General features: G+C 53.3%; 2 protein-coding genes across 2 annotated transcripts; both read left to right on the forward strand.

Moving 5' to 3' along the window:
* Window positions 1-5,413: 5,413 nt before the first annotated feature.
* LOC125338270 lies at window positions 5,414-9,008 on the forward strand. The gene is made up of 5 exons (XM_048328832.1): window positions 5,414-5,886; window positions 5,991-6,227; window positions 6,723-6,879; window positions 7,191-7,320; window positions 7,842-9,008. The coding sequence occupies exons 1-5, from the start codon at window positions 5,459-5,461 to the stop codon at window positions 7,991-7,993; spliced, it is 1,104 nt and encodes a 367-aa protein (XP_048184789.1). The 5' UTR covers window positions 5,414-5,458; the 3' UTR covers window positions 7,994-9,008.
* A 907-nt stretch (window positions 9,009-9,915) lies between these two features.
* Window positions 9,916-19,991, forward strand: ANKK1 (ankyrin repeat and kinase domain containing 1). Its single transcript, XM_048329062.1, has 8 exons — window positions 9,916-10,481; window positions 12,286-12,580; window positions 12,950-13,101; window positions 13,817-13,866; window positions 13,951-14,106; window positions 14,330-14,448; window positions 15,317-15,362; window positions 15,686-19,991. Exons 1-8 carry the CDS (start codon window positions 10,294-10,296, stop codon window positions 17,020-17,022), a joined length of 2,343 nt encoding a protein of 780 aa, XP_048185019.1. The 5' UTR covers window positions 9,916-10,293; the 3' UTR covers window positions 17,023-19,991.
* Window positions 19,992-23,581: the final 3,590 nt, after the last annotated feature.

The following is a 23,581-nucleotide window of genomic DNA, read 5'->3' on the forward strand; positions in this document are numbered from 1 at the left end:
GCACTGCCACGTTGTGCTGCCTTTCCTTCGGCAGCTGTCCTGCCAGATCTTTCTGACAGCACGAAATCAGTGATGGGTTTGTGCTGCTGCTGCCCCAGCCGAGCTCCAGGGGCTGCTGTCACTCACAGCAGGGCTCCAGCCGTGGCTTTCCACCTTGCTGGGTGCCTGTGAGCGTCCCTGGGAGGGCACATGAATTAACTGAGCTGGTGGAAGCAGTACTGTGACCCCAGGCAGGCTGTTCTCTTCAGGAAAGATCAACCTGGGAAATGGCAAAGAATTTTCCACCTAATTAATAATTTTCTCATTTTTGTGAAGCTGCTAAACCTCTGCTTTGCCTTTGTCAAAAACCACAATTTAAATGCATAACACTCAAGATTTTAGATTTGTGTCTTTCCTGGCAGGTGCCTAAGGAAAAATGCTTAAAGTTTTTGGGGAGGAAAATCCATTCTGGTCTGTGCCTTGGAAAGTATAATTTGGAACATCAGCCTTCTGATGTGAAGACAGAAAAAGTAAAATGTGTGGAGAAAAGAATAACCTTTAAAACAAAGGGTCTGCCTTTTTCAATGACAAAGTGTCTGCGTTGGGTTTGAGAAGTTGCTGTGTTCTGTCTGCTCTGTGCCAAAACAAACCTGCCTGGACACCCTGTATGGATCAGGAAGCTCCTGATGGGACTGGGATATTGATGGAGGGAGGGTGGTAAAGGAGAGCCAGGGGAGGGAGCTCATTCAGGTTTATTTTAATCTGGCTTTGCTGTGGAAGAGCTCCCAGCATGTCCCTGGCCAGCCTGAGGGTTTCCCTCTCCCTGCATCTTCTACAGTGGAGATAAAGGGTTCCTCTCTGGCTGGTTCATGCTTTAGGTCCTTCATGTGATGGCGAATATGAACAGCAGAGGATGAGGTTTGGGAAGGGTTGAGGGGTGGGAATGGGAATGGCAGTGGCAGTGCCGGAGCTCTCGTGTGGCTCTGGCTGCGGCAGTGCCTGCTCAGTTTAGCTCTCCTGAAGGGCTGCTGGAGCTGTTCAGGGCTCATTAGAGCTGAGCCAAAGGCTTGTTCTCTGTTCCTCAGGTGCCTCCAGGAGTGACCATGGTGCCAGTGGGATGCTGGGCCTGAGCTTTGCTGGAGCAGCCCAGCCTGGGCCCCAGCACAGCCCTGTGCCCGTCACTGACTGGGACGAGGTGACCTTGCATTTCCAGAGCCCAGGAGCTGATCCCACCAGTGGAACAACCTCTGACTCCATGTCCCACACAGGGAGAGCTGCAAACAGAACAGCTCTGCTGCCTGGGGCTGTGCCTGGGAAGCTGGGCAGGGCTGAGGCGCTGCACACAGCGGCCGTAAAACCCCAGGATGGACACACATCTCCTGGACAGCTCCGGCGTGGCTCCACACAGGGATCACAGGCCACCACAGCTCTGGCACTGCAAAGAGAACCAGAAAGTTCTCCTGGGGCTGGTCTCAGCCCTCCCAGCTCCAGCTCTGGGCTGCCCCAGCCCTTTCCCAGTGGAGGGACAAACCAGGGCTCTCCCCAGGTCACAGCTCTCTCTTCCCCTCCTGTCATCAAGCAGAGGGAGGTGCCAAGTCCTACAACTTCTCTTCTGACTCCAACGCTCGATTTTCATCCTCCAAGAAGAGAAATGGCAGCATCTCCATTTCCCCCCAGAGCTGGGATTTCTCTTGGGAGAGCAGGGGAGGGCTGGCTGCCCACAGGAACACCTCTCTCTGGGAAAAGGCCCAAGGACACGAACCCTCCAGCCCAGCCTGACCCCACAGCAGGGCTGACACCTGCCCACCCGAGGAAGACTCAGAGCTTGGGTGCTGGAGTTACAACTTCTGCAATCCCACCACAGCCAGCTCCAGGGGATCTTGGCTCAGTCTATTCCACAACAACACAGGCCAGGCCCGCTCAGGCTTCCCCTCTTCTGTCTCTGCAGCAGGCAACCACAGGCAACAAAGGCAGAAATTCAACCTCAGCTGTCACAAACGGTTCTGGACACCCAGCCCAGCTGCCTGCTCCTCACACCCTCCCACCAGACAGCGTAAATTCTTCTTCGTTCTTGATGGAGGCTCCAGCTGCTGAGGAATTTCTTCCATCTCCGTTCCAAGTTGGCACAACTGATGGACAACAGCCCCTCTCTTTGCACAGGGCTCTCAGCTGTACCAAACATGTTCCCCCAGAGACCAACAGGAGCTCTCAGGAAACGGCAGCTCTGGCTCTGCAAAGAGATGCTGCTCCTTGGGCAGTGACAGGGAGACCTGGAAAATCTCCCTCCCCTGAGAGGCCACAGCCTTCTCTTAGCTCATCCTCATCCAGCCAGTTGTGGATTTCCACATTAAAACCTTCCACAACTGCTAAAGAGCTCAAAGAAGCAACATACCCCCTCTCTCCAGGAATGCCCACCTTTGGGAATGCAGACCTCCAGCCCTGGGATTCTGTCCCGGCAGGGCTTCAGCCTCCCGGTGCCTTTGCTCCTCCTCGTGCTGGGATGCAGCCCATGGGCCTCCCCAGCCCTGCTGGGAGAGGCCTCCACACCCCAACCACCTCATCCACATCTCCTGGCTCTGGGTCCCGGCTCCAAGGAGCTTCTGCCCCTCCTGTACCTCAGGGAGCCTCGGCTGGGATGCTGCAGGTGAGCACAGAGCACGACTCCAGGAGAAGAAGCAAAACTGGTTCTCCCCCACTGTCCCCAGCAGCCAGCCCTGTGCCCAGCCCCTCTGGAGCACACGGCCACAGGGACCAGGCAGTTCCCCCTCCCAGCCCCACCAAGCTGGGAGCTCCTGCTCCAATCCTGCTCTTGTCCCGTGCCCAGGGAAGCCATCCCAGCTCCACCACAGCACATCCTGGCCCAGGGGTGCCCAGTGAGGTCCCAGCACCCCTGGCCCAGGCTCTGGTGCACCAGTTCAGGATGTCCCTCGATGCAGCTGCCAGGAACCTTGGCACAGTCAGAGGTGACCCCCTGACCCTGCTGCCCTCGTCCCCACTCTTGTCCTTTGTGTTGAAGAGCACTGATGGCATGATCTGCCTGCAGCCCATGCAGGACTCCCCTCTCCCCACAGAATTCCCAAATGCCAGTGTTGGGGGGCTGGTTTCCATCCAGCAAATCCTGGCAGCATCCAATTCTTCAGTGCTGGACCTTGCAAACCTACAGCACCTGAGCCCTTCCAGCCTGGTTCTGGTCAGGCCTGTGTTTGTCCTGCTGCCCAGTGACAGAGCACACTCACAGGTGCTGCCCTCTCCTCAGGGTGACCACAGAGTGGCCCACCTGGCTACAAATGTGGGGACAACTGGGAGCAGCCAGGATATCCCAGTGAAAACCAGTTCTTCTTATCCCAGTGGGAAGTCTGTGGGACCTGAAACTGCTCTGTCCACTGTGTCCAAGCAAGAAGCAGAGAGAGCAAAAGTAACTTCAGAGCCAGTGCCAGTTGATCCTAATCCTACAGCCCTCAGGGGCTTGTCCCCAGCTGTCACCTCAGCCCCAGGTCATGTGCTGGACCCACGGACGAGCCCCACAGCGCAGACCATGCCCAGGCTGCCCGAGGAGATGCAGATTCCTGCTCCCCATCCCCAGCAGGCCACAGGCATTGCTTTGCTTCCCCTGTCAGCAGAGCCTGGCACCTCCCCGCTGCCACCAGAGCTGGTATCCACTCAGAGCCCCCAGTCTTCCCCCAAAGTGGTTTTCACCACTGGAAGGCCACAATCTTCATCTGCAGCTCCTTTCCTGCCAGCAAAGGGACTCCGCGGTTCCCCAGAGCCTGCGAGCAGCACCGGGGCTGCAGGGCAGGGCCAGCACGGACAGGGAGGCTCCGTGCCCACCCCCAGCTCTGCCCATGCCCCCTGCACGGGGTGTTTGACCCCCAGTCCCCCGCCCAGGGCATTTCCCAGCACCAAAACCCTGCAGTCCAGGCCACAAAGGCTCCCAGGCACCAAGCTGCTGCCATCACCAGTTGTTCCCAGCACGTCCTCAGCTTCCTCCGTGCTTCCAGCTGGGAATGAGCGCAGCGATTCCAGAGAGGGCAGCAGCACAGCTCGGTCTGGAGTCCCTGTGCCTGCCACAGCACCTCAAACCCCCATCACTGCTGGAAAACCTGGTCTCACTCAACGTTTGGAGTTGGAACTCACCTCCACTGTGCCTCAGCCCTTTATAACCACACAGAGACCAACACTGGCACCAGAGCAGACTCCGCTTTCCACAGAGGTCCAAAGGAAAACGCCAGTTTCTGGGAGAGTTTTGGCTGTGGTGAGCCATGCAGGGATGTCTGCCAGTTCTTCTGCACCTTCCCCAGCTCCTGCTGGGCTGTTCTCACAGACCAGCACGGGACAAAGCACCAGGCCAGCTGAAACCAGCACCAGTGCAGGAGAAAGAGGAGCTGGTAAATCCCTGGGAACCAGCATGTCTCCATCAGCCGTGTTCAACACAAGGACACCACAGCCCCCCTCAGCAGCCCCGGGGAACAACTCCAGCCTGGCTTTAACTCCAGCCCAACCATCTGTGTCCACAGGCTCTGTTACTGCCCTGCAGGGACATCCCAAACCCACACAGGGCACGGCCCAGGCTGCAGCAGCAGCAGCAGCAGCAGCAGCAGCAGCAGCAGCAGCAGGGACTCCTCTCCCTGCAGCCGAGGGTGACGGAGTCGCTGCTTCACTCGAAGGCAAAGAGCGGCTTCACCTGCCAACCCCAGCCCTGCAGCCTGCCCCAGACGGGGTGCTCAGCTCCTCAGGGGTGCTCTCTGCAGCGCTGGGGAAGGGTGAGGGGGCAGCAAGAGGAGAGGCAGTGCCCAGCAGGCAGCTGCCCACTCAGGCACCCGTGTCTGCTGCACACCCAGCATCACCCAGACTCCCCCTGGAGGAGGTGTCCCCCCCGCTGGAGGAGCTATCCCACCCTTTGGAGGAGGTGTCCCCCCCTCTGGAGGAGGTGTCCCCCTCTCTGGAGGAGCTGTCCCACCCTCTGGAGGAGCTATCCCACCCTCTGGAGGAGGTGTCCCACCTTCTGGAGGAGGTGTCCCCCCCTCTGGAGGAGGTGTCCCCCTCTCTGGAGGAGCTATCCCACCCTCTGGAGGAGGTATCCCACCCTTTGGAGGAGCTATCCCACCCTCTGGAGGAGCTATCCCACCCTCTGGAGGAGGTGTCCCACCTTCTGGAGGAGGTGTCCCCCTCTCTGGAGGAGCTATCCCACCCTCTGGAGGAGGTATCCCACCCTTTGGAGGAGCTATCCCACCCTCTGGAGGAGCTATCCCACCCTCTGGAGGAGCTATCCCACCCTTTGGAGGAGGTGTCCCCCTCTCTGGAGGAGCTATCCCACCCTTTGGAGGAGGTGTCCCCCCCTCTGGAGGAGCTATCCCCCCCTCTGGAGGAGGTGTCTCCTCCTCTGGAGGAGGTGTCCCCCCCTCTGGAGGAGGTATCCCACCCTTTGGAGGAGGTATCCCACCCTCTGGAGGAGGTGTCCCCCCCTCTGGAGGACGCTGCCATGGAACAGGACTCTGCCCACTCCAGCCCTGGCACTGCTGCCGGGCCCCCCACACCGAGAGCAGTTTCTGTCCCTGCTAATAGGCTCGTTAATCAGGGCACTCATCAGCCCGCTGTCAATGACCCTGAGCTGCTCCCAGCCAGGGACCTCATCCAGGTCCCTCTGGCCCCAGAGAGCCCCTCGAATTCCCCTGGGAGCCTGGCAGCTCTGACACTCCCGGGGGATCCCTGGCTGGATGCTGCGGGCACTGACTCAGCCCAGGAGCTGCTGCTGAGCACGGAGGGGGCAGAGGAGGGGGGCACGACGAGGGAAGTGACAGACGGAGCAGCTGAAGGCTTGGGGACAGCGGTGACACTGGAGCCTGGAGCGCTGGGGAGCGACTCACACCAGAGGAGGGGGCTGCACTCGGATGTCACCGTGCTGGATGGGCAAGTACCCCTGGCTCCCTGCTTTGGGTGTTGCTGCTGCAGCCTGGATGGGTTTCATTTTATTCCCTTTTTCTCCTTTTCCCCCCTTTTCCCTTTTTCCCCAGCCTTGCCATCGTGAGTGACTCCTGCGGCTCCGGGAACCACTCGGTGCGGCTGAGCCTGAGCCCTGCAGGGGCCACAGCCCCCGAGATCCCTGGATCAGAGCCTTCCCAGGACACCTTCCTGGCTCTGGTGGCCCTGCAGAGCAACAGCAGCCAGGCCCTGCTCCAGATCCACTCGTGCTGCGTGACCCCCTCTGCCAGCCCCGGGGCTGCGGGTGCCCAGTGCTGCCTCTTCCACAGGTGGGAATGGGAAAGATCTGCCTTCATTTAGGATTTATGGGAATACACCATCCTGCTCCCCCCAGGGGCTGTCACAGGTGTGCAGCATCCCCTTCCTGCTGGGGAGGCACATCCTAGGACAGAGCAGTGCAGGGATGCTTCTCCACGTCCCCATTGCTCCACCAGCATCTCTTCTGTCTGCTCGAGGCCAGGGGAACGGGAGGATCCATTAACCGGGGTTTGTAAACCCACTGGGGTGTGAAATGTGCCTTAGAGGCAGCTCAGGGGTCGATTGGCACACCACAGCAAAACCAATGTCCCAGAAACAACTCTGCTGCTCTCGGGCTCCTGAGCAGGGCGGGCACAGCCGGGAATGCCGATGTTTGGGGGATTTTCCTGTATCTCGGATGTAGACGCAGGGGTGTGGTGTGGAGTTTGTGCAGAGCTGTGCCAGCAGATCCTGCTTTAGTCAGGGAGAGCTGGGATTTGGAGCTGTTTGCCTTTTGTTCCTGCCAGGCTGCCCTGGGAATGCAGACATGTCCAGCTGCTGCAGGGCAGCGGCTCCAGAGCCGCCAGCTTCTCCATCCAGCTGTTCCAGATGCTGAACCACTCCGTGGCCTACCTGCACTGCGAGCTGAGGGTCTGCCTGCCAGGCCAGCCGGGATGTGAGCAGGTACTGTGGGGTGGATCTGTTCCCACAGCACCAAGGAGGGATTTGGTGCTCCCAGAGTCTCCACACCAAGGTCACCCCATGGGCACCCAGTCCTTGGTTAAAGTCTGGGACAGCAGTTCATGGTGTGGAGTGGTGGCAATAGTTGGTAATCGCTAAGAAAAGGAAATCAGAGAATAAAGATTTACATTTGTGCAGGTCCAAGGATTGCAATGACAGCAGAGGTGCCTGAGGATGCCTGGGGGCTGTGCCCGGGCCCTGGGCCAGGATGTTCTGTTCAGGACACTTCCAGGTGTTTTCCATGTCTTTCCCAGGACTGCTTGGAAAGTGTGGAGCCCCTTCCCCAGCCCAGTGACAGGACCAGCTATGGAAACCTGCACAACCTGGTCTCCCTCGGGCCCGTTTGGAGGATGAACAACAGGTTTCTGTATAAACCAGTGGAAGGTGGGGCTCTCCTGGTTCTATTTCTCTGTCTCTTCCAGAAGTTTTTGCTCAGCTTTTCCTGCTGCAGGAAAACAGCATCTTTTTAACAACTTTCTTGGTTAGATTATATCCCAACAACTCCTCAGCTTTGCTTTGACCTTCCTAAATCCCAAATATTGTGGTTAATCAGTGTCACATCCCACAGAGTTTCAGCCAGGAGACACAGCCAGATGCATCCTGTGAAGGAACTGAAGCTTTAGGGGGAGGAAAGAGGAGAAAAATGAGGCAGAATGTTCTCTATCTGTAAGGAACTGCAGCATTTTGGTGCAGAATGAGGTTGGCCATAGGTCAGGAGTGTTCACAGGTGAAATACAGCAGCTGGTTAATGTTAATTAGATGTTTATAGCTATTAGAAAAGAGTGACACTGAACTGGTACAACACGAGAGACTTCTCAAAACCCACTGGCACCATCCCTAACTCCTTGTGTCTTGTTTGTGCAAAGAACGTTTTTCACTGCTCGATTCCCTCTCTCTGTGTCCAGGTGCTGGTCTTGCCATGCTGCTGCCCATCCTGCTGGGATCCCTCACTGGCTTTGCAGTCCTGGGCAGTGCTTTCATGGGCCTGTGGCTGCACCACCGGCAGAAAGCCAAGCCCAGCCGTTATCCCCCGTTCGGAGAATTCCATGGGCTGTGATCTCGAGCAGCTGAACTGCTCCTGCAGCTCCCCCAGCCGTCAGAGAAGCAGCTGAATTTGCTTTGCTTCTGTAGAGCTTCTGCTGAGCCAGGGGGCAGGAGATGCCACCTCTGCTCCGAGCCTGCTTCTCCTTCCTTCCTTTCCTTCTGCATCAGCGACTCCACAAACTGCAGAGTAGAGAAGGAATCGTTGTAGTGCTCCAGCTGCCAGGGAGAGCAGAGCTGGAAGCCCAGCACAGGCTGGGCACAGAAATGGGGAAGCAGAGAGGAGATCAGGGGCAGAAGAACCCAGTGAAATAAAGCACTGGAGCCTGCCACCAGGGAGAAATGGTAGGAAAAATGATGGAATTGGGAGTGTGGACAGGACCCAAGAGCTCCAGAGATGTGTTCCCTCGGCTTTACAGCTTTCCTCACCTCGGAGGAGCCAAGTCCCTTCCTCCTTTCCCTTTAGTCCTCTTGTTTTCTCCAACAAGTTCCCACAAATGGTCGGAGAACTCCAGTACCAGATGGAATCTGCTGGAATGCACGGGGGAGAGGCATCCATAGAATGGGGGATACAAACAAGGCTTTCCTGGGAGTGCGCTGGGGTTTAGGGGCTGGCTGTGGGAGGGCAGCCAGGGCGGTGCTGTGGAGAGCCCCCAATGGGCTCCAGGCCCACTTCCCTCTGTCCCAGAGGAACTGGGGCTGCTCCATCCTGTCCAGGACCTCCTGCAGCAGCTGCTGGTGGAGAGGACCTCGTGGGGTGTGGAAGGAGCTGCGACACAGAGAGAGTGGGCGAGGAAAGGCACCTCTGGCAGGGATCTCCCTGTGTGTGCTGGGAATGACCAGCAGGACTCCTCAGCTGCTGTTCCTGCTGTCAGAGCCGGAACATCCGCGAGCTGTTGGCCCAGAAATGCACCTGCAAGGTGTGGGGAGGGACAGAAGCAGCTGCTGCCCCTCTGCAGCCATGGACTGATCGTGTTCCCCCAGTGCCTCCCCGCCTCCTGAACTCTCTGTAATAAAACCTGAGCATCGCAGTGTTTGTCTTGTCTGTGCCTGAACCTGAGGGAATGGGGCCCTGTTGTGCTTGTCCTCAGCTCCAAAACAGTGTTTGGCAGGTGGGCGTGGAGGGGAGCAGGGCATCACTGCTGGTGGGCAGCTCCCAGGGAGTGCCAGGGCATTGGCAACAATCAGGTTCTAATGGGGTTTTTTTCTCCCTAAAAGGCTGCAGAGCCTAGCTGGCTTTTTTCCCTTTTCTTTTCCTTCTTTCCTTAAAAGAAGGGAGTCCACTGCTGGGGCACCTCGTGTCAGTGTAATAGAAGTAACTCACATTTCCACCTGGGTCAAGCTTCCTCCAAGGTTTTCTTCAAGATTCTGCTGCAGAACTAAAAATCCCAAGTCAAGGTTACTGGCAGTGAGACAATTACCCTGCAGCAGTGCTACTTATTATTTGTATTGCAGTAGCACTGAGGAAAGCAGCACCACCTCGTTTTTGACACTGAGTTACCTCCAGAGAGAGCTGAGGCATTAAAGACACAAATTCACAAGACCCAGACAAGTGTCTTTAAACCCTTTTACAGCTGAAGGTGTGGGTGCTGCTCCTGGTGCTCACACGGGGAGGGTTGAACTGCTCTGACCATCCTTAGTTCCTCCAAACACCCTTTTCCAGGGATTTGACAGCAGATTTTATTTTATCCCTGAGGGGACTGCTCTGGTTTACCACATTTCTGGTATTTCTGCTGAGGTATTTTCTCAGGCTCATGCACTCATGTGCTAGTTCTGGTTGTTTGGGGTTTTTTTCTGTTCTTTATCTTTCTAGAGTGTTTTCCACCTCTCCATCCAGCTACTTCTGGTTTGTTTTTTTTTTTCCTCTGTTCATCTTTCTAGAATGTTTTCCACCTCTCTCATGTACAGTTCTGCACAGGAGCCTCGTGCATTTCTCTGTTCCCTTCAAGCATCGCCCAGCCCCACTTCCCCACCTCCCTTTCCCCCAGGCTGTTCGGATGCCTTAGGTGAGGAATCCCATCCTCAGCAACCACTAAAGGGCTGTTGTTTGCACCATTTTCCACCTGGAATTCTTTGAGGATTTGCCCACCCAGCGCTGGAGAGGAGAGAGCAGAGCCACGTTCCCAGGCTGGAATTAATGCAGCTCCTGTGTGAACTGAACGCGGCGACACTGAGGATCCACCTCTTGGCAGCAGCTGACAGGGCTCCCCTCAGGTGAATCCCCACCTTCCCGGGCAGGGCAGGGCAGCCTGAGCTCCTCTGTGCCTCCTGGCAGCAGCCAGGCAGGAGGAGCAGCCGGGCTGTGCCTGCTGTGCCATGAGTGCGGAGCGGGGCCGGCAGCTGGGCAGCCTAACCGTGTTCAACAAGGAGGATTTTGAGGATGACTGGGTCCGAGTGGCCAGTGGAGGCTTTGGCCACGTGTACCAGGTGAAGCACAGGAGGTGGAGGACGGTCTATGCAGTGAAGTGCTCCCCGTACCTGCTGCAGGACTCCAGCACGGACAGGTAACCCTGCTCTGCTCTGCTCTGCTCCGCTCCTCACTGGCCATCCCAGCTGCATGGACTTGGGGTTAAAACTCAGGGAAAGTCAAGGGTTTGGCACCCAAAGGGAGTGGGAAAAGGGTGTGGAGTGCTGCCTTTCCCTGTTTCGTGTGTGGATGTGCAAAGGGACACAAGGAACAAGGGCTGACATCTGGGGCTGAGGGCAGCATCTCAAACATGCATAAAAGCAGCCTGGTGACTTACTTGCAGCTTTCACTGCCCATTGAGGCTGATGTGTATCAATCACACTGAATTAATCACCCAAATCACCAGGTTTAGAGATGAGGGGCAGAGGATTTACAGCTGGTTTTACTGCCCTGCTCCCGTAGCCTCCAGACATCTCTTTCCTCTCCATGGAGCGCCTGCTCCTCTCGACTTCTTGCTCTGTCTCTCACCTGCAGAGACCCTTCTGGTGCCCACCTTGGGTCTGGAGATGGCGCAGGGCCAGGTAATCACAACCACTGCTGATAAAACATCCAATACAGCCAGAGCTGATGGAGAAACAACTGCATTGATGAAGTTATTTAATTTAAAATTTCACTCCATTCAACTTGGAAGGATCCTGCCTGGGTAAAAATCTCACACTTGTGTGATTTCTTGTTACTGATAACAACTGAGCTCAGGCTGAGCAGTGACTGTCCTCAGTTTGCTCTGCAGATATTATATTTGCATTTTGTTCTTGTTTGGGGGAGGAAAAAAAAGAGTCAAATTAATCAGTTTTACTTCTGTGTCTTATCAATTGTAGTAAAATACCTGAGATTCCTCAGCCCACGGGGAGGTCTCACTGTGAGGAGCCTGCCAGAGGAAGTCTGGCAGAAGATTTTGCTTGGCTGAACCATTTTAGATCAATTAATGGCCTGGCCTAATTGTTGGCAGCTCAGCTCCGTTCCCAGGGTGTGCTTTTTAAAGGCACTCCTGGCACTTTGCTGCTTGGCTGCTTCCAGAGCGCTCCGGGCACCCCAAACCCGTTCAGCAGGTCGGGAAGGGTGAAACTTTGGAGAACCAGTTTGCCAGAGCTGGCAGCGAGGAGCAGACGTGCCTGGGTTCCCCCTGGGAGCAGAGTCACAGTGCCCAGGGACAGAGGGCTGCAGGCACAGGTGGAGCTGCAGGAATGGCCAAGGCGTGACACGGGGCTGTGCCTGCTCCTGGCATCCTGCTGCCAGGGGAACACCGGGAATTTCATGGACTCACAGAGTGGTTTGGGTTGGGAGGGATCTTAAAGCTCATCCAGTGCCACCCCCTGCCATGGGCAGGGCCACCTTGCACTGTCCCAGGCTGCTCCAGCCCGGCCTTGGGCACTGCCAGGGATGGAGCAGCCTCTGGGAATTCCACCCCAGCCCGTCACCACATTCACAGGGAAGGATTCTTCCCCAGTATCCCAGCTGCCCCTGCCCTCTGGCAGTTTAAAGCCATTTCACCAGAGTGTGACAAGCACAGGCTCTCTGTGGTCACTGGAGGCCTGCTAAGGACCGAAATAAGTGCAAGTTTTTCATCTCTTTCCTTGTGGTGGCTGATTTTGCCCAAATAAACCTCAGCTCATTTTGGGAAGTCACAAGACCTTCTATGTCAGATTTTAGTCTGCAGAGGATCACTGTGTGGCATCATTATCATCAACTCAAGGGGAAATTGGGATGAACGTTTTTGGGGTAGGCAGTGCTCAGAAAGGCTGGGTATCACTGAGTTACTACAGAGTTACTGAGCCTGTGAATCAACTGATAAAATTTCTTGCTTCCACTGTATTTTTTGGGTTTTGTTTTCGTTTTTCCAGGACCAGCATGAACTGTCTAATGGAGGAGGCAAGCAAGATGGAGAAAATCAAATTCCAGCACATCGTCACCATCTACGGGGTGTGCAACAGCCCTCTGGGGATAGTGATGGAATATATGGCCAGGGGGTCCTTGGAGAGGATCCTTCCCACTCACAGAATGTCCTGGCAGCTGAAATTCCGGGTGATCCATGAGATGGGCTTGGCCATGAATTTCCTGCACAGCATGAGCCCTCCTCTGCTGCACTTGGATCTGAAGCCAGGGAACGTCCTCCTGGATGGGAATATGCACGTCAAGGTATGGCCTTAGTGCTGGGTTCGTTATTTCTCAAATAAGGGAGAGGTTCTTTTTGCCAAACGAGTATCCCAGTAAATCAGGTTCTTCAGGAACATTCCGTGAAAGATCGACCTGTGGGGCTTTTAAGAAGTAGCTGGTGTACAAATTACATGGTGTTCTCAAGATCATACAGGGAATCTGGGCCAGCACTGGGAATTTAAGGCTCCAACTGGACTCAGTGGCTGCAAATTGTCAGGGTTTTGTCAGGTTCCAGCTGCTGGGCACCTTCTCCTGTCCCTGACCCCAAAGGATAGGAGGATGTCCAGGTGACAGGAGGAGGGACGAGTGTGAGCACACATTTTGGGGCACTTTCCCTGTTTCTGCTTGCAGATCTCGGACTTTGGGCTGTCCAAGTGGATGGAGCAATCCAGCAGGATGCAGTACATCGAGAGCTCAGCTCTGAGGGGCACTCTGAGCTACATCCCCCCCGAAATGTTCCTGCAGAACAGCAAACCCCCGGGGATCAAGTACGATGTGTACAGGTGAGGGCTGCCACGGGGCACCCAGGGGTGTCCCCAGGCTCTTACACACAGCCAGGGGAGCTGCAGCACTGCCAGGTGCCATCACACCCTGTTTTGTTGCTGTGAGTTCTTATAAAAATGACTGAGATCAGAGCCCAGAACAGCCAGTGCTGCTCTTTCATCCCAGTCACTGCTGAGATTCATTCTGGGTTTCAAACAACCTCAATACTGGCTTATCAGCCTCAGTGTTCAGCTTCATTTTGGTCAGGAATGGGCAGAGAAATTTCAACTTGGCTTTTTTCCTTTTGGGCAAAGAGCTTTGCAGCACATTCACAGGAGCTCCATGTCTGTGTCTGGAAAGCCCTCAGCTCCCTGGCCTCTACGGCACAGAGTGACCCAAGGCAAGAGGGAAAGGGAGATTTGCATGGCCACAGGAACTTGCAGTTCCCAGGGCTCTAAACCCCAATGTGAATAAAGTGGAAAAAAGGCACTGAGAGCCTGACTTTGACAGGAAAGGCTCCAAGTCACTCATTCACTGCACAGACCCTTTGGAGTGTGATGACCCCACTCTTAAGAGAGACATATGAGGCAGAATCATAAGGCCTGATTTTTTTGGCCTGGGCGATGAAATCCTTCCCTCCTGAAGAACTTCCTTGCTGGTTTTCCCGTTTCTCAAGAAGCAGAAGCAGTAAGTGCATTTAATGCCCAAGTGCTCACGGTCTCTGCTCTCCTGCAGCTTCGGGATCGTCATCTGGGAGGTCCTTATGCAGAAGAAACCTTACGCAGGTAAACACGAGCCCTGCACCCCTGGAATGTTTATTCCAGCCGTTTTCCCTGGGAGAACACCCAGAGTGTGCTGGTTTCTTCCAGGGGCCAACATGATGGCCATCATAGTGAAGGTGGCAGCGGGCAAGAGGCCGGGGCTGGAGCTCGTCAGGGACGACTGGCCCGGGGAGTGCCACCAGATGGTCGACCTGATGAAGAGGTGCTGGGACCAAGACCCCAAGCAGAGGCCAAGCTTTGCAGGTGGGACTGGGATGTGGATTAGCCAAGGGTCAGCGCCATGGCTTGACAAGCAGGGGATAAGTTTATGTGTAGTTTTCCCAGCTACATCTCCAAGATTTAACAGCTTGGTGCCCTTTTGCTGTCAGACATCCCCTTCATCCCTTTTCCCTTCCTTGTCACGTGGGTCCTGCCTGGCTCTGGACCCCGGGGCAGTCTGCACAGCTGAACTGCTCTGCCCTGGCAGATATCCCTGTGGAGACAGACGTGCTGCTGGCACTGATCCAGAGCCTGGTGCTGGACCCGGAGAACGAGCGCCTTGTCAGGAAGATGTCCCACAAACCAGCCATCTCCAGGAGCCAGCAGGTGAGGAGAACCCCCAGCACCCCTCAGGAAGTTCCACTGAGTCTTCTCCTTGTTCTTACAGATCCTGAGGCTGTTTCCCCTCTCAGAGGTGCACATCAGCACCTTTGCAGGGTGTGTCTGCACAGGTTGTGCCTCTGTAATTCATTTATGGGGATAAAAAACTCTTGCAAATTAATTAACAAATGCACTAAATAGTCCAAGAGGAAAACCCTTTTCCAGACCTGCTCAGGTGAAGTGGGTTTATCATGGTGGCCTCAGAGACTGAAAGAAACACAAGCAAACACAGAATCACAGGGGTTCTGCTCATGGCACAGAACTGAGGATGTTCCAGTCTGAACAACTCTCACAGAAATTAAAAAAATAGTTTCAAATCCCCGTGTTTCTCTGGCTAAGAAAAAAAATCAGGCTTCTGGCTAGTCACAGTGTAATCCCAGCCACTGGAGTAACTGTGCCCAGAAAACAGGGAGAAATAGGAGCTGGGAATTACTGGTATTTAGGGGGTTTTGCCAAGCTGTGCAAGCAACCAGAGGCCTGGAGAGGTGGGGGCTTGGGGGTCCCTAAACAACAAAGGAAATAATTTTGGGATGCTGCCGTGCAGTCAGGAAGCAGAATATGTGTGCATTTGGGAGCAAATATGCATGAGGAGGAAAAGCTCATGGATATCCAGAGATCATCTTCAGGCTCCTCCATTCCTGTTGTGTCATGATTTGCTCAGCTGAGTTTTGGGTGCAAAAATCGGATTGGATAAAAAACTCTCAAATGATGACACAAAACTGCAGAGCAGCAGCAAAGAACTTTGTGCAAACATTACAGGATGCAAATAAACACTTTGTCTTACCCTTTTTCTTTCCCCCTTTCTGAAAACAAGAGTGACAAAGAGGAGTTCCCCTTCCCCCGAGACACCAGGAGTGGGGGTAAGTAGGGGACTGACTTTATAATTGAAAATTAAAGCAGGGGAAGCTACAAAAATTGTCTGGTTTTTTTGTAGGATGTGGCTCATAAGGTTCTCCACATGGGTGACATTTTGAGTTAAGGAAAATGAACTATACAGGAAATAGATACTGTGAGGGAGAGGCCAAATATCCCACTGCATGTCTGGCCTTATTTTATATTCCTTGTCTCTCAAATGACTTTATTTCATGTCATTCTATCAGGAGTCACATGCTCTCCCTCCCTTCTTGGGAGTTTTCCACTCTGTTTCACTCTTTTTTCTCCCATTTTGTGTCCCTGCCTTTAGGAAAGGATAACCAGGAGGTTCCTGTCCCACCTCCGTGCAGGGAGGCTGGGAGCCCCGAGGAGATGGTGCCCGAGGAGCTCTGCAGGGTGCACGAGAACGGCCTGACCCTGCTGCACCTCATGGTGATGCAGGGCAACGTGGGCAAGGTGCGCTTCCTGCTGAGCTGCAGGGCCAGCGTGAACAGCCCGGCGGGCTGCGGCTGCACCCCGCTGCTCATGGCCGTGCAGAGGCGGCTCCCGGAGATCTGCTCCATCCTCATCGAGCACGGGGCCGACGTCAACGCGCCCGACGAGGACGGCTGGACCCCGCTGCACTTCGCCGCCCAGCACGGCGATGACAGGACCGTGCGGCTACTGCTGGACCACCAGGCCCGCGTCAACGCCCAGGAGCACGACGGCTGGACCCCGCTGCACCTGGCGGCCCAGAACAACTTCGAGAACGTGGCACGGGTGCTGCTGTCCCGCCAGGCCGACTCCAACACGCAGGAGGTGGACGGCAAGACCGCCCTGCACGTGGCCGCCTGCTTCGGGCACATCGGCCTGGTCAAGCTGCTGGCCAGCCAGGGAGCCGACCTGGAGAGGAAGCAGAAGAACCTCAGGACCCCGCTGCACGTGGCTGTGGAGAGGGGCAAGTTCAGGGTGGTGCATTATCTGCTGAAGAACGGGATCTCTGTCAACAGCCTGGACCAGAACCACTACAGCGCCCTGCACCTGGCCGTGGTGAGGGGCAAGTACCTGATCTGCGAGAAACTCATCAAATACGGGGCCAACGTGGAGCTGAGGACGGACAAAGGCTGGACCCCCCTGCACCTGGCCTCCTTCAAGGGGCACATTGAGATCATCCGGCTGCTGAAGGGCAGCCGCGCCCGGCTGGACGCCAAGGGCAGCATGGACTGGACCCCCCTGCACCTGGCCACGCGCTACGGGGACGAGCCGGTGGTCAGCGAGCTGCTGCGCTGCGGGGCCGACCCCAACACGGCCGAGAGGTCCCACTGGGCCCCCCTGCACTTCGCAGTGCTCAGGGGCTCCTTCCTCAGCGTCATCAACCTCCTGGAGTGCCAGGCCGACGTCAATGCCAGGAACAAGGTGGGCTGGACGCCGCTGCACCTCGCCGTCCTCAAGGGCAACATGGCCATCATCAAGACCCTGCTCAAGGCAGGGGCTCTGCTGGACGTGGAGGACATCACCGGGTGCACGGCCCTGCAGCTGGCAGTGAGGCACCAGCGGGAGAACATCATCACCCTGCTCCAGGGCAAGGAGAACAAACCTGGGAACAGGACTCTGAATGATGCCAAGATTCCAAGACCCAGACTTATCCCAGGAAGGACAGATTTGTAAATTCATCAGCTCTGGAATTTACAGCTTGAGCTTTCCCACGTCAGGTGTGATGCCTTAAAGCATCTTGTCCTGTCACCTGCTGATTACAGGAAAATATTTCCCCTTTTTAAATGGAAGGTTTTAAGGATGAACACTTAAGAGAGTAAAAGAAAATGAAGTTATTTGATGACAAGTTCTTTTCCAAGCTCGTAGAACATTTTGGCTTGGTGATACTTTAGGCAGTGCTTTCCTATTGAATCCTTCCTGTGCAGGGATTTATGCACTCCCTGTTCACACAGGCAGTGCTGAAGCTGTGCACAGCACATGCCCACATCTTCCACAGGTTTTATTGCTTTTATTCCATGTTTTCCTACAGAGAAAATTGGTGTAAAGTGGTCCTGGCACAGGTGGGAATTGAATCGTGAGATTCTCACCTGCTGCTGGCACAGCAATGTGTCAGATTTCCTGACATCTCCTTTCTGTAACAAGAATCAAATAAAACAAGGAAGGAAGGAAAAATCACTGGTAGAGAGTATTGAAATGGATGCAGCACAGGGAAAAGAAATTCCAGAACAATCCCACACGAGATCTGGCTGTTTGCAGGCCAAGGTTTGAGTCGTGTCTCTCGTGGGAAATAATTCCTGGTTTCCTTCAGGAAGATGTTCCAGAGCTTGATCCCTCCTGTGAAAAACATCTTCTTGGTGGATTTGATTCCTTTGTGACAGTGAGCAGCGCTTGTGTGCAGCTCTGGCAATCCCGTTGTGGCTCCTGAGCGTTCCCAAACGTGCCTGGTGGGATGATGACCTGAGCTGGGAAGAGGCTGAAATAGAAACAAACACCCCCAGCTCTGCAGGAGAGCTGTTATTGCCTGATAACATGAGATTAAACGGGTTAAAAAGAGGGGTTAAACAGCTCAACCTCTACCAATTTAATTTTCATTTTATGTTAACTTAAAGAACTGATGTGTATTTGATTCAAACCCAGTTTTTCACGATGCTTTGACACCAAAGCTTTTAGATACCATTTAAAATAAATTGTAATAAAATGATTCATTTTTAACATTTGCCATTGGTGAAGTGAGGAGCTGGGCAGGTTATGAAGTGAAATGTTGGTGACATTTTGGGTTGCAGGGAGTGTAAAAAATGGACCTTTTTCTGCAACCACCCAAAAAAAAAAGCTTGGTGTATACAGAAATTCCTCAAGAATGGAAACAGAGAGACAGCAGGAAAATACTGATTTATGATGCAGGTTTTCAAAGGGCTGGAGAAGGAAAGGGAATGTTCAGGGTGGGATTAGAGGCTGCTGTAACTGCAGTGAAGGATCTGTGTAGCTTGTGCCCATCAAATAACACGGAGTGAATTCCCATCCTCTGTGCCAGCATCTCCTCAGTTTCCTTCCTTCCTTTCCCCAGCTGTGTGGGGCATTAAAAGCCTGGCATTTCCCTGATTTATCTGCTCTTGATGCTCCCTAATTTTGCCCAAGGAGGAGAGGCCTGGCTGGAAAGAATTCTTGGGATGCTCAGTCCTTCCTGTGCAGCTCCTTCCCTCAGCTTCAGCTGTATTGATTCAGCAAATGTCTCCCCTGCTTGGTGTCATTTGAAATATTTACCCAGAAAAAAAGCAATCCAATTGCCACATAATTCAGCAGCTCCTTTCTGTCCCCGCTGCAGCAGAAAAACAAAACTCAGCTCTTATGTCATGGAATGTTCTCTACAAGAGCTTAATTAAATTTATAATGAAAATAACAGGGGATTAAGAAGACACGAGGGAAATACATTGCTCTTGCAAAGCATTCCAGAGGTGATAGAAGCAATTTGCAGAGAAAATTACCTGTTTGCTGCTCAGTTTCTATAGAAATTAAATGAGTCTTTACAAACTCTGGAAAAGTGCATTCCAGCCTCCGCTTTGTGACTGTGCAACTTGCAGCTTATTTCTAAAATTATTCGTAGATCTCCATCCCCCCACTTTTTTTTTCCCCCTTTTTCAACTCCATTTCAGTCTTTTGTCCCTGCTGATAAATCTGCTGCTGATTATCTCATGTTCTTACCCAAGGGCTGCCAAAGTTCACAGCCAAGGCAGCTCCTGGCAGGGCATGGGAGCAGCAGCAGGCCAGAAACCTCCTGAACAGCTTGTTTGGATTCAAAAAGATCAAAATCATTGACCTTTTTGCCTCAAAAATTGTGTTTTTAAGGTACCCAGAGCTGCTTGGGTGAGCAGGGTGGTATTGCTGATTTTGCCAGGGAATTCTGTGGAATGACTCTGGAGTGCTGCCCTGAACTTCTCTGTGCTGTAGCAGTTCCAGACAGCCTGAACCACGAGGATATTTTCAAATCAATTTCCCTTCAAAACCCTCAGAGAATCCCAGGATGGTTTGGGTTGGTCCCTTGGTTAAGATGGAAAATTGGAGGGGGAAATTTAAGGTCCCTTAAAGCTGATGTCATTGCACCCCCTGATCCCTGCTGGAGTCACCCCGTGCTCTGTAAATCCTGGGGTGTCATCTGGGCTGCCCGCGTTCCCTTTCCATCATTTCTATCCAAGACATCCATGGGAAATGGATGTGACTTTTAAGACACAGGGTGTGACTTTTAAGACCCGGTGTTCTCCACAAACAGCACACAAAGAAACTCGGAGCAAATAAATCACCAGAACCAGGGGATGGTTTCACAAGGGGTGAAAGCTGGGGCTGGATTGATTTCCTAAGTGCTCTCAGTGCGGGATCTGACTATAATATAAATTTTCTGATGTAAAATTTGTTTGAAGGGGAGATGCTTGTCGTGATCAAAACGTGGACATCTCAGTGAGAAGTGCAGCTCTTCTGTGGGGAATGTTCACAGGAAAATGTTTGGAAATGAAGTCAGTTAAATCCACGTTTTGCATTGCTCCTGCTTCCCAGTGACTGTGATTTGTTTGTTTGGCAGTGCTGCAATTATGCAGATACGGGATTAAATTAAAATTAAAATAATGCTGCGTTTTAGAGGAAAGGAGAGCTGAATAAATACAGCTTGTGGGGAAAAAGAAACCCTTATTTTTAGCAGAAATGCTTGTTTTTTTCCATAGCCCCTTAGGTGTGGAAAATCAAGATGTTTCTGACAGCAATGATGTGAATGTAGGAGGGAGTGATTTTAATGTAAGAAGGAATAGTGAATTCTGTGTTTCTTTTCCTTGCAAGGAGGTGGTTGTAGGCTCTGTGCTGTGTCAGACGTCAGTGTGAGACGTGCCTGGCTCCTCTCAGCCTTTCCACAGCCTGGCAGAATTGCCCTGCTCGGGCTGCTCCCTGCCCGGGCTACCCAGCCCTTCCCTGCGCTACTCCCCAGCTCCGGGGAGGGGTTTTGTCCCCTTGCTTTGAAATCAAACCACGCTGTCGCTTCAGAAAGCAGCTCCCCACCCAGTTCTATCAGTGCACGCAGGTGTGAGCTCCACTTCCATTAGAATAATGGGGAAAAGGGGCCTGACTGGGAATCAAGGAGCACTTGCTGTTTCCTCCTAGCAGGCATCTCATCCCCAGCAAGTTCAACATCTTTTGATCATCTGCTGCTTTCCTCTCTTCTGGCTCAGAGCACAGCAGGAAACCCTTCTCTTGTGCAATTTGCTACTGGCCTCGTTCTCTTATTTGGGAAAAAATCCCCACAAACCCAAGCCCAAAAGTGATTGTTTTTAAAGCCTGAGGTTCTTGGAGGTGAGAGGTGGAGTTCAGCTCTGTGGGGGCAGTTTGGGGAGGAGATTCCACAGTTCAGGCTCTCCTTTTGGCACTTCAGTGCTCCTCACACCCTCTGTGGCCTTGGGAAAAATCTTTTGTGCCCAAACAAAGCCCAGGAAAATATTTATATCCCTCCTGTAAGAACAACAGGGCACCTCAGAGGTTGAGAGCCATGAATCTGCTGCTCAGCCTGGGTTTGGGAGGTCATGGAATCACGGAATCTGTAAGTCTGAAGAGCTCTTTTTGTGGCAAGGAGCGGCAGCAGCGTGCTGGGAGGAACAGAAAACCATCCCTGGAACACATTGCTCTGAATTTCCCTTAAAAAAAATATCAGAGATCACTTCCAAATCATCCCAGAGAAAACCCAGAGAATGTGACTGAACCCCCCGTCCTGGAGGGAATTTCTTCTGAATAAAAATAAATAAATAACCCCCACCAGCCTCGCTGGTTAGAAAATATCCCATTAAAGACTCCCAAGTCCATCTGGAGCAATTCCAGAAAGGAGCATTAGGCAGGGTCAGCAATCAGGGGGTGCAGTAATTAGCTGCAATAAGGGCTAAAATGAGCCTTTGTTTGCTGCTGTGCTGCAGGGCTATTACTTTAGAAATAAAAGAGAAACATTGTGGACACTGAAAAAATTCAGCTTTGACAGAATTGAGGTTTGGGGCATTTCTGGCCTCGTTCCATGGCACTTTCACTGCTCTTCAGCACCAGCCTGTTCCTCAGCAAGGCAGAGCAGTGTTCTTACCACCAGCAAGATTTTATTGCTGTTCTTTGGGCAAACTCTTAATATCTGCTCCAAGCAGGAAAAAATCCTTATGAGGAGTTCAGGGAATTAATTTTCTCGCCTTGGAAAAGACTCCAGTCTGCCAAAAGGTTTTGCTGAGGCTGCCCTGCCTTTATTTTGTTTAAGTCCTTGTTTTGTAACCCCCAGCAGGATTTCTCCCGGGAGAGCTGAGGGCTGTTTGCTGCCCAATGTGTTGCTCCTTTTGGCTGAGCACAGTCGTGTTCTGCTCCAGGGAATGCTGGAAAATGCCACAGGACATGAGCCCACTCAGACATTAAAAAGTGACAGGGAAAAATCAACAACCACCATGAGAGAAAGAGAAAAAACCAGAGAAAAAGCGGAATTCCTCAGAAATCTGGTGAGCTTGGAAAGTGCTGCTTTTGAGGTCATTTTGGGAGTCTGGGAGCAGCTCGTGGGGCTTGCTGCTGCATCTCCTTGGCCCCACGGAATCATTAATGTTGGGAAAGACCTCCAAGATCACATTTTCCAACCTTTTTCAGAGCCCATCTAGGACAGCAGGGTGCCCAGCCCTGGAATTCACTTGGAAAATCTGGGCCATGCCTTGGCCTCACCGTGTTTGTAGTCTGAGGGGGAAATTTCAAATGGTGCCTCAAACATCAGCATGGATTTGAGAATTTTGGATACTTAGGCAGCTGGAGGATGAGCCTTGCTGCAAAAACAGCTTTCCTGCCAATGAGTTAAACCCGTCAGCGAGCTCGTGCAGCCCCATGCAGCTCCTCCTCCCTAAGCACACTTCTGCCTTCCCCTGCAGCACAAGGATGTGCTGGGATGAACCCCCTGGGACGTCACCCACAGGGTGACAGCTTTCCCCCAAGGCTTTGGGGTTTAAATGCCTGTTCCCAGCTCTGTCAGGCTGGCTGGGTGGAGAGCAGCATCTCAGTCTGCTCATGGAAAACTTCCTTTTGCTTTTTTTTTTAATTAAGGAGGTAGAATTTACTGTGATTTTCCTTGGTATCTCTGAATCACTTTCCAGTCCCTACTATTTCACTGTCTGTAATCTTCCCCAGTGATTCTGGCCTCAACTTTGAAGTGATTTAGGGCTTGTTTATCACAAAGGCAATCAGACGTGTTCCTTCCCAGACAACCTGGAACTGCCAAGGAGCTGAATATTCCCTTTGCTAGGGGGGCTCAGACACAAAGGCAGAGCTAAACAGGTTACCAGGCACTACCTGAGCCCCAGCAAATCACTGCCTGCATAATCTGCCCTCCCAGCAAGCTCCAGGTAGGCATTTTGATGTAAACATGATGAAGGAATGTGACCCGGAGCATCTGCCACCAGCTGGGAACACGCACAAACTCAATTACTGCAGCGCAGTAAAATGCCAGCCGCAATAATTCAATCATAAATCTGCGTCCCCGAGGTTAATTTGGTGTGACTTTGGCACCCAGGCTGCAGCCTGCAGAGGCTGAGCCCCTGCTCCTGCTCGTGCACTGGCAGTCAGAGCAGAGCGGTGCCAGGTGGGTGTTCAGTGACACAAAGGCACCAACATTTCCCCGCTGTCTCTGCTCTCAGCCAGCCCCCTCAGTGGGGTCGGCTTCTGGGGCCCATTCCCACTTCTGTTCTGGGTCAAACCCTCACATTCTTCATCATTATCCCAGCGATTCCCTGGCAGGGAACACAGCCCACGGCCCAGAGGGAGGCAGAGGCAGGAGTTTAGCTCTTTAATATCACGGAATCATCACCATTTCGTGTCATGGGCTCGTCTCACGCCGTGGGTTTGATCCAGGGTGGGTTTACCTCACTCCCCAGAGCTCGTCATGCCACGTTCCTGTCACCCCCAGAGCTGGCCCCGCTGTGAGCACAGTCACTGCCGTGCCAAGTCCCTCCGCAGGACCCACAGCAGCCGCTTTGCCATCTTGCTGGGGGATTTTTTTTCCTAGCAAACTCGAAGAATTATGCCAGATCAAAGTCACTTTTGTTTTTGACTGGAGCTGTCCCAGGGGGAGGGAGGTGTTCAGAGAGAGAGATGTACATATTTGTTTAGACTGGCACTGACTGCCCATTTCTTCACACAGACGAGCTCCCAGCTCATAACCTGTCTTGTTCAATCAGATTTGCAGCTCCTGGGTTTCCCT

Source organism: Corvus hawaiiensis, chromosome 25, assembly GCF_020740725.1.
Source record: "Corvus hawaiiensis isolate bCorHaw1 chromosome 25, bCorHaw1.pri.cur, whole genome shotgun sequence".
In the NCBI taxonomy this organism is placed as follows: domain Eukaryota; kingdom Metazoa; phylum Chordata; class Aves; order Passeriformes; family Corvidae; genus Corvus; species Corvus hawaiiensis.

Bases quoted from the DNA above. Each gene is read 5' to 3' on its own strand.
- LOC125338270 (XM_048328832.1), top strand. From the start codon at position 5,459: ATGGAACAGGACTCTGCCCACTCCAGCCCTGGCACTGCTGCCGGGCCC. The intron at 6,228-6,722 runs GTGGGAATGGGA...TGTTCCTGCCAG, and splicing joins CAGTGCTGCCTCTTCCACAG to GCTGCCCTGGGAATGCAGAC. The intron at 7,321-7,841 runs GTGGGGCTCTCC...CTCTGTGTCCAG, and splicing joins TCTGTATAAACCAGTGGAAG to GTGCTGGTCTTGCCATGCTG.
- ANKK1 (XM_048329062.1), top strand. From the start codon at position 10,294: ATGAGTGCGGAGCGGGGCCGGCAGCTGGGCAGCCTAACCGTGTTCAAC. The intron at 12,581-12,949 runs GTATGGCCTTAG...TTCTGCTTGCAG, and splicing joins ATGGGAATATGCACGTCAAG to ATCTCGGACTTTGGGCTGTC. The intron at 13,102-13,816 runs GTGAGGGCTGCC...GCTCTCCTGCAG, and splicing joins ATCAAGTACGATGTGTACAG to CTTCGGGATCGTCATCTGGG.